Raw genomic sequence first — 17,963 nt, 5'->3', positions numbered from 1 at the left:
TCCCTGAGTAGCTGGAGATTTCTGCCATGTCTGGGCAGCCATTGGCTGCACATGGTGAGGTGTCTCTCCAGAACCGTTTATGTCCAATATCCTCTGTCCAATAAACCACTGATGTCTCTGTCGCTGTCTCTGGACTCTTTCTCTGGTCTCAAGGCTGGGAAACTACAAGGTTCACAGGCTTGTGGGTGCAGCCCAACAAGCGGTAAACCCGGCAGACAATGGCCCTTCTCTCGTGATGCTTATCTTCTATTTGGAATGACAGCAGATAAATGAGTAACATGATGTCAGGTGGTGAGAAGTGCTACAGAGAGACACAGCATGCCCAGGGGGCTGGGGTGTGTGTGTGTGTGTGTGTGTGTGTTGGGGGCATGGAAGGCGGGGGCGAGCAAGTCCCCTCACTCAAACCCAGTTTCCAAACCCCCGTGCTGTCCCCTCTCTCCTGCCTGACCTTGGATTCAGTCAGGACACAGACTGTCTACAAGGAGGACATGCAAACTGGAGGAATGCCAGTTAAGGCCAAATGCCCATGAGGCAGCGATGAGGCCGGCAGGAGGGATGTGAGAGGTTTCTCCACACCACGGGGCCCAAGGATCCTAAGGGCACCCCGCTGAGGAACAGTGAGTGCTGGTACAGTCAGGGGCCTTCAGGATGAAGATCCCACTCCTCAGCCCTGCAAGATCAGGCCTCTTCCCACCTTGGCCACCCAGCCCAGGCCCTGCCCCATCACAGACCACCCTGTAGCTGCATTAACCTGTTTGCAGGTCTTCTCAAAATACCGCGACAGTGCCTTGTACCTGGTCCCCTTCTCTTTGGAACCCTCCTCCCAACCCGGCTTCCCAGGCGAATTTCTCCTCATCGCTGAGGACTTTGACTCTTCCCAGGAGCCTTCCCGGGTGGTCCAGGCTGGGGTAGGTCCCCTCCCTGACACTACCCCCTAGAGCAGAGCTTGGCGCCAAGTGCATGCCTGATCAATATTTGTTGAATGCACGGATGGATGGATGGATGCTGGACTCTGCCAAACCACCTTCCTGTCCTTGTCTTTTTTTCACCAGGGCCACTGAAATTTGCCTCTGTCTGCCTCCCCCAGGGCTCAACTGACCACATCAGTGAACCCAGCATGCCCCTGGTTCTGGCAGCTGGACGGCTGATGCATGCAAAGTGGGCATCTCCTTGCTCAACCGCCTGACCACCCTGGCGCGGCCGAATCTGAAAGCTGATGACATTATTGTGCAGAGACACAATGTCTGTGGGCATTTGCTGACCTGGGCTTTGGTGCGGGCTTAATCCAGCATTCTCGCCCCGCTTTCCGCAGGGACGCAGCGGTCACCCGGCTTGGCACCGGCACTGCTGGGGAAGGTATAAATGCCACCTCCCGCCGGCCGGCTTCACGGGCACTCTCGGGCTGGTGTCACTGGTAAGAATGCCTCTCTTGCTTGTCTTGCCTTTTTCTCTCATCCTCCTCCCTGCTGGAAAGTGTGGGAGACCTGGGTTCAAATCCAGAGGCTGTCACTTTCTGACAGGGTGACTTGGGGCAAAGACCTCAAGGTGCTGAGCCTCGGTTTTCTTTTCTGTTAAATGGGGAGGGGGTCGTAAAACCTCCTTTGCTGTGGGGCTCAGAGATACATAGGTGAGCGGTCTAGCGCAGTGCCTGGCACAGTGTGTATTTTGGTGGTGCTCCTTATTAGTATTAGACAGTCCATCAGCATCCTCATTTCGCCAGTGGAGGAGCATATAACTGAGGGTTTTGCAAGTGGAAGGAGTAAAACCACGGAAGGTTCAGCTTCATTTCTAGGGTGGTGAGTCAGCTCTCTCCATATCCACAAACACTCCCGGGCACCGGCTCTGTGTCCCGCCTTGGGACAGCTAGGAAGCAGCCCCCCTCTCGGGGAGCTCCCAGCAACAGGTGACTCCAAAGGCACTAAAACTGGGTGGAAAGGACGCTAATAATGCCATAATTGCTGCCGTGCACTGAGCACTGAGTGGGTTCCGGGACGGTGGCCGAGTGCTTGAGGTTTTCTGTGTTATATGATTGGATCATCACAACCTGTGGACCAGGCACCATCCTGTCCCCATTATACAGAACAGGAAATTGAGGCACAGAGGGGATGACCTTCCCAGGGCCTTGATGCTGGTAAGCAGCGGAGGAAGCACCTGAGCTGAACCACCTGAGCTTAATCTTTAGTCTGAGGATGCCGCTGGGGCTGTAATGTGGGATCTTGGGCACAGTGACAGACCCAGAGGGCTGGTTTCTTAGGGGAGAAGGGCAGGTTTGGCTCCCAAGCTGCTTAGTTGAATGTCCTCTTTTTGGGGAACATCCTGGCCTGGCCTCTGGAGTGGAAGGAGCTTCTGGAAGCCGGATGTTATCTCTGGAGAAGGAGACAGGTTTCCGCTCTACACTGGGAAAACACAGGCTGCGTTCTCTGTCCATCCTGTGGGAAGGGAGAAGAAACTGACACTCTTCCAGAATTTTCTGACGTTCTTGGCTGCTGCTGGTCACAGTGCCTGAACTTCCATAACACTCGCATCGTTGCTTTCTTGTGGCAGGAGTTCCATAACGCACTTGTGTACTATTTGGGTGGTGGAGGGGAGGATAAGACCAATGGTGGAAAGGAGCATTCTGGGTACTGGATGGGGGGGGGCCAGAAGTCAAGGAGGAAGTTGGGGATGAGGGGCGGGGGCCCAGGGGACTCTGTGAGATGGCAGATTGGGAGCTAAAACCCGGCCAAGCACAGCCAGTGCATGGGGTTTGTCTGCCCACATTATATTCTTTGAATCAAGAAATTTCTCCATAATATCAATCGATGCATAAGAAATTTATGCATAATAGCATCAATTATCTGGGGCCAAGTGGGTCCCCACTCACACTCTAGTTTCTCACTTTATTTTTTAGTAGACCTCATTTCTCTGTCCCCCCTCGGAGCTGGCCTGGACACAAAGAAGCGAAGCTAAGGATGGACGTTCAGGCAGCCGCTGGCTGTCTCCACTGCCCTAGGACAACCTGAAATCAGGGAGACAAAAAAACAGGACGTGGGGCTGGAGTGATGTGGCCCCAGGACACGCCGCCACCACCACCCCTGTCCCCCCCAGTGGGAGAACCGAGGGCCCAGAGAGAGGTCCTCACTGCTGCTTCCCCCATGCCTTGCCTTCCAGGTCATTCCTGCACCGGACAGCCCACCATGGCCTCAGACCACCAGACCCAAGCGGGCAAACCTCAGCCCCTCAACCCCAAGGTGGGTACCACGTGGGAGGAAGGGGTGGCGAGCACGGTGCCTCTCCCAGACTCGGTTTCCCTCCTGTAAAGTGGGGTTGGTGTCTTCCTTTCTGGGGCTCCCCCTCTCTGGGCCACAGTCTCCCCAACTTGCACACTGGAGGGGGTGCTGATTCAGAAGGCCCCTCCCCAGCCCACGACTAGCATCCTTCTGGCTTTGGAGACTTAATTTTCTCTGCCTTACCCTTTAGCCCATTGCCCAGGGTGGGTACCCAAAGCCAAGGCAGACCCTCAGTCCAGTCTGAGATGGGGCTTGTGAATGGGAGGTGGGGTGGGATTCCTGACTCCACACCTGCTGTGTGACCTTGGCCAGTCACTTGACCTCTCTGAGCCTCAGGTCCCTCCTTCAAAAACTGGGGAGCATTGGACTCATGGCATAAGATAATTGTGAAGAGGCAAAGAAAACAGGCCCAGCCTAATGCTTGTCCACCTAACGCCAGCCTTCTTTGTTTTTTCCTCCTAAGGGCGGTGGGATCTTATCCCAATGTCAGGGGCTTGTCACACGGAATCTGCCCTCAAAGTTCTACAGTCCACCAGGCTGCCCTCCTGTTTCCCTCTGCCTCAGAGGCCCCAGGCATAGATTCCATCCTGGAACTGCCTTTTGGTCTGATTTGGGCCCCCACCCCAGCTCACCCCAATTCTGTCCCTTAACAGGCTTACTTTCTAGAAGAAAGACAATAAATAAACTAACAAATACATAACTTCAAGGAGTGGAAAGTGTTAGGAAGAAACAAGAGTGGGTTCTTTAGGGTCAGGGTGGACGAGGAACGTGTTAGCTAAGGTGGTCAGGGAGGACTTCTCTGAGGAGGTGACATTGAGCAGAGCCCCCAGTCAAGTGAGGAAGTAGTGAAAACTGGGGAGTTGGGGGTAGGGGAGAGCATTCTTGGCAACGGGCACAGTGAATGCAAAGGCCCAGGGGTTGGAGTGAGATGGGTGAGTTTGAGCAGCAAGAAGCCCAGTGTGATATGGCTTGGAGCAGCTCTGTCCAATCGATTTCAAATGGGAGCCACTTGTGGACTTTAACACTTCCTAGTAGACATGTTAACAAAGTAAAAAGAAACAGGGGAAATTAATTTTCATACATTTTATTAAGCCCGATATATCCTAACATACAGTCAGTAGAAAAATTATTAGAGAACTATTTTACATTCTTTTTTTCCTACTGTATCTTCAACATCTGATGTGTATTTGATACCCATAGCACATTTTAATTCAGATTAGTTGCACATGTTCAATAGACATCTAGTAGTTGCTGAATTGGACAGTGCAGGTTGAAAGGATTAGGTAATACGTAAATTTTTAGCGTCCATTTGTTGATACTTACAACAACAATAATAATACTGAGCTCCTGGGCTCTGAGGCCTTTCAAATGCATGGGGAGGCTGACCTGCCTTGCCCTCCTTGCCCCTGTAAGCCCTTGTCTCCCAGGCCAGTGTCATAATCCACTAGCCCCTGACGCCCAGGTTCTCGATTCTTCTCAGTAAGCCTGCAGAATAGGCATGATTCCCCATTTTACAGATGGGGCAGCTGAGGCTCAGAGCAGTCACGTGGCTTCCTCAGGTTGCACAGCTGGATGCAGCAGAGGCGACATAGGAGCCCAGTTCTCCTGACCCATCTGTGCTCTTGTCAGTGATCATAAAGGCTGAACTGAGCCCATGGCATTGACTCTGCACCTTGCTGGGCCTCCCTCCCCTGGCTTTGTCTGGCTAATCCCCGGCCTGGGAGGGAGGGGCGTGTTTCCCCAGCCAGTGCTGACCGCTTGGATTGTGCAGCTGCCCCTCCTGGAGGCCCACTTCCCTCAACCCCGCCCCCCTTCGTCCAGAGGCTGTCCCCTGGGGGAAGTGTGGCTGGAAAACGTCTGCCCCCAGGTTCTGTCTGGAATCCTGAAAGGAGGCAGCTGCCCCCCTCCCCCACCTCTTAGCACTTGGCTGTGAGGCCGTGAGCAGCCCTTTCATTTTGCTGATCTTCACTTTTCCTGATGGGGATCCTGCCGGCCCTTCCCTGGGCTGCTGAGAGGCAGGTGAGGCAAGGGGAGTGAAGTCCTCTTAAGAAGTATCCGGAGGATAGCCTGCAAAACCTGTGGGGGCTTAAGAAAAGGGCACAGGTATGCGTAGTCTTATGGGTGAAATGGGGGTGAAGGGTGGATGTGGCAGCACTGGTCCAGCTCTAATGGGGGTAGGAGAAGCTTAAGCAGCATGGTCTAGCATCTTATTACTCCTACTCTGGTCCACAGACCAGTGGTATCAAAATGCTGCTCTACAGGAAGCAGCATCAGACAAGCTTGGGCTCTAATTTCAGCTCTGCCACTTACCCACTTGGGAATCGTAGCATGTCCCTTAATATAATTATGCCTCCCACACGCAGAGCAAATATGGTGTGCTAACCATCACGTTCCTCTGAATCCTTCCAACAACCCCATGATGTAGGTTCTGTCTTTATTTCCCATTTTACAGATGGGGAAACCGAGGCTCAGACAGGTGAAATACTGGCTCAAGGTCTCGCAGCTGGTAACTGGAGCCAAGACTGTCAGACTTTATATTTGGTTCGTGATTCCCAAGTGTGGAACCCTTCAGCATCCTTCAAGGCTCTCTGAGTCCCCTCCCTACGCCCACTCACCCCCACTGCCCTGTTCTCCCTCCTCCCCATCATGACGGGGGTCTGACTCTCTCCTCCTGTTGCAGATCATCATCTTTGAGCAGGAAAACTTCCAGGGCCACTCACATGAGCTCAATGGGCCCTGCCCCAACCTGAAGGAGACCGGCGTGGAGAAGGCAGGCTCTGTCCTGGTGCAGGCTGGACCGTAAGTACCTGGGGGCCTCACTTGGTCAGGGGTTGCCGGGGTGAGGCAGTCAGGCTGTGGAACGAGCTGGAGGGATCCGCTCTCACTGAGCTCCTAGACTGTGCAATCAGGAGACCAGGATTTGGGGTCTTGGCAGCCTGTGGAGAGAGCCTGTGGTTTGAGTTCAGATAGAGCTGGGTTTCAAATCCTGGTTCCACCACATCTGTGCTGTGTGACGTTGGACCAGGAACTTCTCTCTCTGCGCCTCGGTTTTCTCCTCTGTAGGATGAGGTTAACCATGTCCTCCTGGGAATGATGGGATGGAGCTCATGTGAAAAGCCTGACACCAAGGTCATCCACTTCCTTGAGGCAGGGAGACAGACACAGTGACTCCCGTGGACCTTTTTAGAGCTGCCAATCTCTGGCTCTGGGAGTGTCCTCACTCTCCTGGGAGGTTTAAAGCTGGATGTCCCAGCTCTGCAACCACCCCTCCCTTCCCAGGTCCTGGTGATACTTGGTTTTCGCAGATACGCTGACACATTTGGGGGCCAGCAGGCTTGGGACCCCTGGCCCAAGAGAGAAGGGAAGGTGACTGGTCAGGTCTGACTGTGCTGCGATAAAGTGACATAGTTGAGCACAGCCTGCAGGGGCCTCTCCTTGTGGTTCCCTGACTGTTCCTTCTCTCCAAGAGCCTCCGGAATCAGGGGTGGCCACCAGTGACCCCCAACCAACAGATCAGTGAGTCTAGTGTGGGTCCTGGATGACCCGCACCACACCTCAAGGTTCACCGGGAATTCTGCAGTGTGTGATGACCGTAATTGAATCAGAGTCTGCTGGTGTGGAGAACACGGCCAAAGGAATGGCCCTGCCCAGCCCCACTCAGCTGATGCGCTCAGAGCATCAGTGTGCCTGAGAGCATGTCTTCCTGGACGGCTGAAGTTTTGACAATTGAAGCACCACATCTGATTTTTCAGTTGTCTTTTTTTTTAGTATTTGGATGGAAGAATTTCTCAAGTAGACCTTACATTCCTCCTCTGCTTTCTTTTAAAAAATATAACTTTGATAGTTTTATTAGTTATTGTTTATTGTTTAAAATTAAGGAGCAATGGTTTAGTGCAAAAAAGCCATACGACTTTAATCTTACCACTCAGAGTAACCATTAAGATTTTCATATAAACTTATATTTTTCTCTGTATATATTTCATCAAATATATAGTAGATATATACTTAATGAAAAGTCAGATCATGCTTTACATACTGTTTTATAACTCATTTTGAAAACTTTTATCTCAAATTCTCTCCATGTCATTAAGTAGCATTTTATGTCAATGCTTTTCAAAGAGTTTTTTGGAGGTAAATCTGTATCAGAATCACAGAAGGTGGGGAGGCTTTGAAGTGCAGATTCTTGGGTCCCAGCCCTGCCCCATTGAATCAAACTCTTGGGCCTGGAGCCCAGGAGTCTGCATTTCACAAACCCACCACCCTGTGATATTTCTGCCCAGTTAAGTTTGAGAACCCGTGTCCTACTTCATTGTTTTTCATGCCTTTGTATCATTTCATTACGGGATATGACATAATTTACTCAACGAGGCCCTGCCCATTGGATGTGTAAGTTGTTTTGATTATTTGATATTATAAACGACACCGTGATGAACATCGTTACCCATGTTATCTGTGAGCTCTTTGACAACTGTTTTCTTTTTTTTTTTAATTTTTATTTATTTATTTATTTATTTATAGCTGTATTGGGTCTTCGTTTCTGTGCAAGGGCTTTCTCTAGTTGTGGCAAGCGGGGCCACTCTTCATCGCGGTGCGCAGGCCTCTCACTATCGCGGCCTCTTTTGTTGCGGAGCACAGGCTCCAGATGCGCAAGCTCAGTAATTGTGGCTCACGGGCCCAGCTGCTCCGTGGAATGTGGGATCTTCCGAGACCAGGGCTTGAACCCGTGTCTCCTGCATTGGCAGGCAGATTCTCAACCACTGCGCCACCAGGGAAGCCCCGACAACTGTTTTCTAAGGACACGTTGCCTAAAGCTGAATTGCCAGATCAAGAGGGCATCCTCTTCTAAAAGCAGCAAGAAACATCATCTCCCCTTCCGTTAAGGACTTAGATTACTGTTCCAAAGTTGTCACTGTGCCAGGCTGAACTGTCTGCTTCTGCGATGAACGACCCAGAATGCCAGGCGTTATGAAGTCGGTGCCACCTTTTTCTTATTGTCCCCTTTCCTCTATTAGCCATGCCTCACTGGCAGGTAATCCTTCCCTTTAAGGATTTTCTCTTCTACTGTGGATCTAAGACTATTAGAGTTTTGTGTAGCGTAGGAGTCCAGAGACCACCATCAAGAACCAAAGAGGAAAGAGACCCAGAGAGAAGGGGTTGGTATGAACAAGGTACGTGAGCTTTAGATACAGGGATATTCTGCAGTCTGTTCTCGGTAGTAAAAGCTGATTGGGCACATTTCTTCCCAACTCCATGTTCACTGATGTCACACTGAGAGCTTGACACTGGCCACGGTGGGAGTATTTACACCATGGAAATTAGCAAACGCTACAAACAGGATTTGTTTTGTTTTTCAGAGCTGGCTGTTGATTTACCAGCATACCATTGGCCTTAGGACATGGGTTCTATACATCTGTATTTGTTGCTAGGCCATCTTTTAGACTTCCTCCTCATTTCTTGGTTATGTTCCAGATGATTGAAGTCAGCACCCTGCTGGGTTCTGGATAACTGAGGTGACGCTGCTCTTGGATTTGCCGTGCTTGGAGTTAAATGAGGCTGCTACTCATTTGGATGAGCTGGGCAACTGTGAGCTCTGGGGCCCAAACGAGTAGCCAGGGTCCCACCAGAGGAAGCCTGGAGTGAGCCTGACCTGCCCTCTCTCTCTCTGTCTCCACTGCAGCTGGGTGGGCTATGAGCAAGCCAACTGCAAAGGGGAGCAGTTTGTGTTTGAGAAGGGTGAGTACCCCCGCTGGGACTCATGGACCAGCAGTCGGAGGACAGACTCCCTCAGCTCCCTGAGGCCCATCAAAGTGGTAAGCCCCCGACCCTCATCTTCTTCCTCTCTTTGCCCCCTTCGAGCCAGAGGTCTGGGGACCAGGAAGGAGCCTTCACCTCTGGCATCGTGCCCCTTCTGACGGGCGGGGGACTTCCTGGCTGTGTGACCTCGCATAAGTCACTTCACTTCCCTGAGCCTCAGTTTCCTCACCTGTAAGATGGGGATATTAGTATCTACTGTCCTGAGATACCAGCAGACTTAGCCTGAGAATTGCCACATCGTATGACTTCAGGGGCTTCATTCAAGATGCTCCAGGGGGCGCTGTTCACATTCTATTCTATGTGGATGGTGCTGTCCAGGGCTGTGTGATTTCTGTCACAAAGCAATCGTTCCATAAATGATTGCCACCATAAATATTCAAAGAAATTCTGGGTTTCGGGGTGGAGGAGAAGGCAGTTTAGCTCTTGTTCACAATTCATGCCAGTGTAACCTTTCAGAGCTTCTCTGATCCTGATTACTAGTATGTGAACTCTCTGGAGGGCAAAGGGCCCAGCGATGCTCAGTTATACTCCCAAACCTCCCCAGCCCAGTCTAGTTCTCCCCAGAACTAGATGGAAAATCGGAGAACATTGGACTTGGCATTCCACAGACCTGGGTTCCTCTGCTGGCTCTGGCACTCCCGGCTGTGTGACCTTGACCAAGTCACTTTACCTCTCTAAGCCTCAGTTTTCTTATCCACCAAACAGCATAAAAGTAGTTTAAAGGATGAAAGGAGATGACTAAGAAAAATGTCACAGGAACAGGAGGCTGGGAAGATATGTGGAGATGAAGGAAAGCCAAAATATTTCAAGTGTCTACTAGAGGCACGATAAGCCTATGTGTGTGTGTGTGTGTATCGTGGCTGTCATTTATTTTTAAAAAGGGGAGTTGAGGCGTTGGGAGGGAAAATGCCATTTCAGAATCAAATATTCCCCGAAGTGTAGAATCTGGAGTGTCTGTTACGTGAAAATAGCCCAGTAGGATCTTAATGAACAAACACTGTTGGATGCCGTTGCCATAGACACTCACGTGGTGGGGGTCTTGGGCCAGAGGGCTGCAGGTGGAGCCTGCTGGTCCCAACTCCAGGGACCCCTCACCCACACTCGCTTTCCCCCACTCCCTGTCCACAGGACAGCCAGGAGCATAAGATCATCCTCTATGAGAACCCCAACTTCACAGGGAAGAAGATGGAGGTGATAGACGATGATGTGCCCAGCTTCCACGCCCACGGCTACCAGGAGAAGGTGTCTTCTGTGCGGGTGCAGAGTGGCACGTGAGTGCACACCCAGCCCTGGCTCGCCCCGCCCCAGGGGCCCAGACCCTGGGCTGCTAAGTCCTGCTCTGTCCTGAACTCTGGGGATCTTGTACATTCCTGACCTCAGTCTTCTCATTGGAAAATGGGCGTTGAAATCATCAGCCTACACATGGCTTTCGGCCCCTGAAGTTCCATCCTGATCTGCCTTTTGGGCAACACCCTACCTCTGGAGGAGAGAAACCTTGGCCTTAACCTCAGGCCCAAAGAGCAGGACAGTAAATGGTGGGGGTAGGGGGGCAGGGTAAGGCAGAGGTGGGGAGGGTGTGGGGGGAGCAGAAGCTGGGAATGAGTTGAGTGGTCTTAACAGAGCTGGGAGAGGCAGGAAGCCCAGCCCGTGCTGGCCTTTGACGGCCTGAGTTCCTGAGATTGGAAATAGGAGGGATCCTTCTCCACCAAATTAAACTTCGGCACATAAACCTCAACCATCAGCATTGGGGAATTTCTCAATGTGAAAAATTTGGATTCCGCGGGGAGTCTGACGATGGGCTTTGGGCAGTGGCGTGCTGGAGCCGGCTTGTACCAGCTTGCAAAAGCTGACTGTTAACTTTTCAGAATTTATGTGAGCTGGTTATTTAATCATTGGTAACTTGAAATGAGCCATCATGAAGTATTTACACCTCAGAAATTGGAAAATGTTACAAATCAAGACTTTTTCCCCCCCCCCCCCAAGAGAGCTAGTTTACCAACACATACTGGCTTTCTGGGACTTGTCAAACTCCTAGAGCGTGCAAAGTTCTGTATTCATGTTCCCCTCCATTTACTCGTTTATTCATTCATTGATTCAATTTGTCGAGTGACGTCATATGCCAGGCACCGTGTTAAGTGATCAGTTAAGTCAAGGTAGGTTAAACAGACCTGGCCTCTGCCTTGTGTAACTAGCAGTCTGGTTGGGGACAACTGTTAATAGTTTAGGAATCTGCACGAATCTGGCCTCCTTCCCCGAGGAAGGCACTCTTGAGCTGAGATCTCAAGAAAGTAGGAATTATAGAGGTAGAGAGAAGGAAGGACATCCCAGACAGTGAGAACAGCACATGCAAAGGTCCTGTGGTGGGAGGAGCCTGGTGAGTCTGATGGGCTCTACAAGGGACGGAGTGGCTGTGCTGCAGAGATATAGGGGCCCAAGTCTGAGAAGCAGAGCTAGAGGTGTCCACAGGGGCTGGATGGGCAGGTCCATGTGGACCAGGACTGTGTGATGCTTTCTGGGGAGAAGACTGTAATGGTCATCAGGTACTCAGTGAGTGACCCCTAAATGGTGATGGCTTCAAAGGGTGGAGGGATCATGGAGGGCTCCTGGGACCTAGCCTGCTGTCCTTTGGCCTTGCCAGGGGTTGGGTTAAGAGGCCTGTCTTCTTCTAAGCTTAAGTGAACTTGAGATCACCCCTTCCTCTGAACCCAGTGTCAGGCCTTCAGTTAAAAGTTGCTTCTGGAGGTAGTGAGCTCCCCATCAAGGGAAGGAAGAAAGCAGAGGCTGGTCCCAGGAAGAGTGGGGGTGTTCCTGCTCGACACCCAGTTAGTGTGAAATGATTGAAAGGCCCCACCCTTCCTAGTGGCTAAACAATTCTCCCCCTCTCTCTCCATCTGCATCTCCTGTCTCCCCACGTCCCCTCTTCCCACCTCTGGCCCTGCAGGTGGGTCGGCTACCAGTACCCCGGCTACCGCGGGCTGCAGTACCTGCTGGAGAAGGGTGATTACAAGGACAGCGGCGACTTTGGGGCCCCCCAGCCCCAGGTGCAGTCCGTGCGCCGCATCCGTGACATGCAGTGGCACCAACGAGGCACCTTCCACCCCTCCAACTAGTGCCTCCCATTTCCTCCTTCCCAGGGGCCTGGTCAGCTGCCCAGGATCCCACCAGACATCCTGGCGAGTGAATAAAGTGTGACTTGCAACTTGCCCACGGCAGTGTCTTTTATCCCCCATGGGAGCCAGGGTGCTGCGTGCACTTATCCCCGTGCGAGCCAGGGTGCTGCGTGTAGTGTGTGTGTGCACGCGTGCACTTGTATGAAAGAGACACAGAAAGAAGAGAGAACCAGAAAGTGACTGGGTGAGGGGTGGGCAACCTCTTCGAGAATTTTCAGCTCTGCAGCTGCTTAGCTGTGTGACCTTGGGCACATTGCCCAACCTCTCTGAGCCTCCACTTCTTCACCTGACTTACAACCCTCTTTACCCCATGAGTGGCTGGCTTGGCTGACCTCTCAGTCCTTCTTGTGTGGTTGCTGAGCAGTCACTCAAGGGCATGTGATGGATGCTCCAGCCCTTAAAAATGTACCCACTGCCTGCCATTCCCACAGAATTGCCTTATCACCTTGAACCTGGGAGTTTTCTTAGATCTGCCCAGCAGATCCCCAAACCCTGCAACCCCCACTCCATCCCGGAGAGAGGTCACAATGACCTGTTTGTAGGTTTGTGTGTTCCTTGGTTCCTTTGTTCACAACTTGATTGGGGTTGTCACTTAGCATAGCAACTGGGGGCTGTGTTCCTGCATCCAACTGGCCTGGGTCCTAATGGCTGTTCTGGAGGCTTGGCCAGTGATGGGGCCTCAGAACCTTAATGCCTCCACTTGGAAAAATAGGGAAAAAATAGTGCCTCCCTAACAGGGTTACAGCAAGGACGTCATGAGATAGCCCAGGTGTTCTCTATATAAATGTTAATCACTGGTTGGTTTTCTGTGCTGCAAATATCCCCTCCCAGACAGCAGCTTCTTTTTACTTTGTCTTTGGTATCTTTTGATGCAGTAGTTTTAAATTTTGATGTGGTCTAACATCAGTCTGTTCCTTTATGGTTTGTATCTGCCGTGTCTTCTTTAAGAAATTCTTTCTCACCCCACTTCTCACAAATATGTTCTCCAGATTTTTTTTCCTAAAAATTTTAAAGTTTTGCTTTTCCCACTTAAATTCTCAGTCCTCCTGGAGTTGATTTTTCTGTATAGTGTGTGCCAGGGACCTAATTTCTTTTTTCTCTTTTTTTCCACTTTGAACCACCGTTGTCCTGGGGTAATGAGAAATCCATTTCCCCCACTGTGGTGCGAAGTTGCCTCTGTGTCCCATAGTAGATTGACACATATGTGTGGGGTCTGTTTATGGGCTCTTTTTTTTTTCTGTTCCTTTAGTCTATCTGTGTATCTCTGTACTCTTACCATATTATGTTAATAGCCATTGCTGTGTAATAAATCTTGCAGTGCCCTACATCATTCTTCTTCAAGGACGTTTTAGATATAGATAAGCTTGCCCCTTTATATCTCCATATAAAATCATTTTCTCAAATCTAGAAAAATGCGAAACCATATTGAATGAGCTAAAGAGATTAAAATGATTACCATGAAGGTGGGAACTAATCAGTGCTTAACAAATTTTGCCAGCTTTGATTTGTTCCTTCGTTCTTCAGCCAACACTCACTGAGTACCTGTCTTGCTCCTGGAGTGGACAGAGTAGGGGATACAAAGGAGGTAAGACAAAGCCCCTGCCCCCAGGAAGCTTCTACTCTGGGGGATGGTAATAGCTTAAGAGTAGAACCTTGATGATGATTATGAGTTGAATTATACCCCCCTCAAAATTCATATGTTGAAGTCCTAACCCCCAATACCTGAGAATTTGACTTTATTTGGAAATAGGGTCATTGCTGAGTCAATCAGTTAAATTTATTTGAGGTCATACTGGAGTAGGGTGGGTCCCTAATTCAATATGATCGGTGCCCCTATGAAAAGGGGAAATTTGGAGACAGACACACACGCAGGGAGAACACCATGTGAAGATGCAGGCAGAGATCAGAGTGATGCAGCAGATGCCATGAAACACCAAAGATTGCCAGGAAACCACCAGAGGCCAAGAGTCTCCCTCATATACCCCCAGAAGGAGCCAACCCAGCTGACACCTTGACCTTGGACTGCTAGCATACAGAATCACAAGAGAATAAATTCCCATTGTTTATGCCATTCTGCTTGTGGTATTTTGTTCTGGCAGCCCTAGGACACTAATACAGAGATGGTAAGATGAAGGGGCCAGAGACACCAAGGGAAGGCAGGAGTTACTGCCCAGGACATCAGGGTAGACTTCCCCCAAAGTGGGGGTGTTCAAAGAAGAGCTGGCACTTTCCAGGTGAATCTTGGGGAGAACAATCTTGGTGAAGGAAACAGAGCATGCAAACTTAGGGAAGCAAGAAAGAGCAGGGTATGTTCTGGTATTTCAGGTACAGCAGGTACTTCGGGGCCTGGAAGCTTCAGAGGGTTTGCTAAGCACAAGGTCCCGAGAGACTGGAGAAGGATGATGATGATGGTGGTGGTGATGGTGTTGTGATGGTAATGAGGGTGATGACAATGGTGGTGATAATGGTGAAGGTGATGGTGATGACGATGATGGTGATGGTCTTGTTGATAACAAAGATGATGATGATGATGTGTGTTTGTGGTAGGTGGCACCAAGAGGGTTTCCAGTTATCTATTTGAACATATCAAACTCCCCCAAACTTAGTGGTACAACTACAGCCATCATTTATTTGGATAACACACATGTAATCTGGGCAGGACCCAGTGGGGCAGCTCATCTCTCTCCAAACAGAGTCATCTAGGGTGGCTCAAAGGCTGGGGTGAGTCACATGGCTGGGCGTTGTACTGGCTGTTGGCTGGGACCTCAGCTATGGCTCTCAGATCAGACACCCCCAACACGTGGACGCCCCGTGCAGCTGCTTGCCTCTCCCACAGCCTGGTGGCTGGGTTCTCAGAGCAAGTGTCCCAAGAGAAAGGTGAAAGCTGCCTGGCATTTTAATGACTTAGCCTTAGAAGTCACATGGCATCACTTCCTCCCTGCTCCATTGGCAGAGGGGTCCCTTAGGTGGACCCAGGTTCAAGGGGAGGAGACAAAAACCCCACCAGTCAATGAGAGGAAGGTCAACGTATGGGACGAGGTATATTATGGTGTCTTTACCAAATGCAATCTGCCCGTTGGGGAAGGGAGGTACCAGGAACGGCCTTTCACAAGGCAGGGAAGAGGGCTGGGTTTACACGGCCAGGACACACTCTGTCTCTCAGAACTCATCCTGCTCAGTAAAAGAACAGGCTGGACCTGACAGCTGGTTGGGGTCACTGCACCTCCCCCTACATCTCTCTGTGTTTCTTATTTCTGTGTGTGTATGTTCCTCTGTCTCTCTCCCTTTATCTCTCGCTATCTTCTGTCTCTCTTGGGACCTGTCTTTATTTCTGCCGGTATCTCTGCCTCGTTCTCCATCTTTCTGTCTCTATTTAACTCTCCCTCTGCCTCTCCATCTCTGCTTTTCTCTCTTTATCTCTAGCTCCCCATTAATTCCCTATCTTTCCCCTTCATCTTCCTCCCTCCCTCTCTAGGTGTCATGGGTGGGCTGTGGTCTGCCCGCCTCTCCCCGCCCCCTAGCGTGGGCTGCTCTCTTTTTTTCTCTGGCCTCCTCAGGGCCCGCCCTGCCGCCTGCTTCCCGCTCTCCGGGAGCCATTCTCCCTTTCAGCCACCAGGTGTCAGCAAAGCCTCATCCTCAGGGCTCCTGCCTGCGGGGCCCTGATTGGTCGCAGCCACAGCCGGGCAGCCACAGGTTGTTGCACATCCGGTGATTTCCTCACTCTCTGACCTACAGCAGCCCGTGGATTACTTCCATTTTGCAGATGAGCAGCTGAGCCTCACAGAGTGCGGAATGACTTGCCCAAGGCCACGCTGGGAGAAAGCGGAAAAGCTGAGGTCGGAGCCCAGGGTTCTATCTGAGCCGCGGTCATCAGCCTCTCTGGCTGCCCTTGAATCCCCACACTCCAAACCCTCCACCACCCACTCTGGGGGCCCCTTTCCCGGCTGCCCGTGCTCGCTGTGCAGCCCTGCGCCCATTCTGGTCTCCCTCTGGTGCTGGGCGGGTGGAAGGTCAGGGGATGCCCTTTGACGCTCCCAGTCCTGGAGACGCCGATGGGCGGAGTGCCCTAACCCCGGCTTTAAAAATAAGGAGCCTAAAATAGTCCTTCCTGCGCCTTCTCGCTGGGGACTTTGATGCTGGCTGGCTGTGCTGGGCTGCCGGGTCCCAGTGTCCGGTGTCTCCTCTGGACAGGCTCTGCAGGGAATATGGGCTGGAAGACAGTCCCGCCTCAGGGCCACTGTCCAACACAGCAGCATGCTCCCCTCTTGAGGACGGAGTTGATTGGCGGTGGACTTGGGCACCAGGAAGCTTTGGCAGAGCTGCCCTGAAGGAGATGCTTGAAAGGGAACAGGTATGTGATTTCCCTGTGTTGGTCTCCTGAATTTCCATCACCCTTTGACCTCTTGAATTTCTGTTAAATCCACCCACTTCTCACCAATCCCTCATCCAAGCCTGCATCCTCTCCTGTTCACACAATCCCAGCAGCCTCCTCACAGGTCCCTCTGCACTCCTTCTGCCCCTACAGTCCCTTCTCCACACAGCAGTCAGAGGGAATCTTCTCAAAATGCAAATCCAATCATGACACCCTCCTGCTTAAACCTGCCATGGCTCCCCATCACCCTTGAGATAAAGACCCTAATCATTGACTCACAAGACGTTTGAGGGTTAGTCCTGGCCTTGTCTCTCCAGCCTCCTACTACATAAATACACTTTTTTTCCCGTCCCTTGTACTCATCAAGTCACAGGGCTTCCCAGTTTGCCTAATTAGCCCTCACGCAGCCTTCAGATCTCAGCCCAGTGTTTTCCCTGTCTTCACAGGTGAGGCCAATCCCCTGATGACATACGATTTTCTGCTCTGCTCACCTGTCTTCTGAAGGCCTAAGCACACATGTGGCTGTACATTTCTTTGTCTGATTCCTTAATTCATTTTCATTCCCTCCTAGACTGAAGTCTCTATGAGGGCAGGGACAAGGTCTAATTTTGCATTCTATGTATCCAAGAGCCCACACGTAGTTGAGGCTTGACAGATATTGAATGAATGAATGAGTGGGTGGGTGGTCCAACCCAGAGATCAGCGGTGACTGACAGGACAACCTCCTTAGAATCAGTCCTGTCCAGGTAAAGACTGTCTGTCTAAGGAAGATCAGGCAGCAGCATGGAAAGCTCCTCTTGCTGCCTGGGCTTGTGTGAATCCCTCCTACCCCTTCTCCTTGAATTGGTGACCATCCCCCATGCGTCCTTCCAGAGCGCAGACTCCGGAATCCATCACAGGGCAAGATGTGAACCCTGACTCTTCACAGCTGTGTGGCCTTAACCAATTGAGCCGTAACCTTCTCATCTGAAAACAGGGTGCGTGAGGCTTATTCAGCGTCAGGTCCTTCCAAGTTATGAGTCCAGAGCCCGGTACCTAGCTGCTCAGGAACAAAGGTAACTTTTCTCTTTTAAACTTTCAATGCTTCCTCCTACTCCGGTGCCATCCCAGGCGTCTCGGTCTAGAGAGTATAAGGAAAAGTATCCAATCAATGCCTACAGTCTAGGGCCAGGGCTCTTAACCTCAGCTCTCCTGATAGGTTGTGGGTCCCGGGACTGACTGTCCTGTGCATTGTGAGATGTTTAGCAGCATTGCTGGCCTCTGTCCGCTAGATGTCACCCTCGAGTTGTAACTCCAAACAGCCAGATAGCTCCTGGGGGCGAAATCACCCCAGGCTGA

At 51.2% G+C, this 17,963-nt stretch overlaps 1 protein-coding gene and 1 long non-coding RNA gene across 2 annotated transcripts; both read left to right on the top strand.

The window, feature by feature from the left end:
- Positions 1-1,393: 1,393 nt before the first annotated feature.
- On the top strand, positions 1,394-12,285 carry CRYBB2 (crystallin beta B2). Its single transcript, XM_036823658.1, has 6 exons — positions 1,394-1,414; positions 3,151-3,230; positions 5,950-6,068; positions 8,947-9,079; positions 10,212-10,354; positions 12,025-12,285. Exons 2-6 carry the CDS (start codon positions 3,177-3,179, stop codon positions 12,191-12,193), a joined length of 618 nt encoding a protein of 205 aa, XP_036679553.1. The 5' UTR covers positions 1,394-1,414; positions 3,151-3,176; the 3' UTR covers positions 12,194-12,285.
- A 3,704-nt stretch (positions 12,286-15,989) lies between these two features.
- Positions 15,990-17,678, top strand: LOC118880331. Its single transcript, XR_005016259.1, has 3 exons — positions 15,990-16,089; positions 16,445-16,604; positions 17,602-17,678. It is a non-coding gene; the product is annotated as an uncharacterized LOC118880331 (long non-coding RNA).
- Positions 17,679-17,963: the final 285 nt, after the last annotated feature.

The sequence above is a fragment of the Balaenoptera musculus genome, chromosome 14 (genome assembly GCF_009873245.2).
Source record: "Balaenoptera musculus isolate JJ_BM4_2016_0621 chromosome 14, mBalMus1.pri.v3, whole genome shotgun sequence".
Classification (NCBI taxonomy): domain Eukaryota; kingdom Metazoa; phylum Chordata; class Mammalia; order Artiodactyla; family Balaenopteridae; genus Balaenoptera; species Balaenoptera musculus.
The sequence above is the reverse complement of the archived record's forward strand: the minus strand, read 5'-3'. Positions and strand labels throughout refer to the sequence as shown.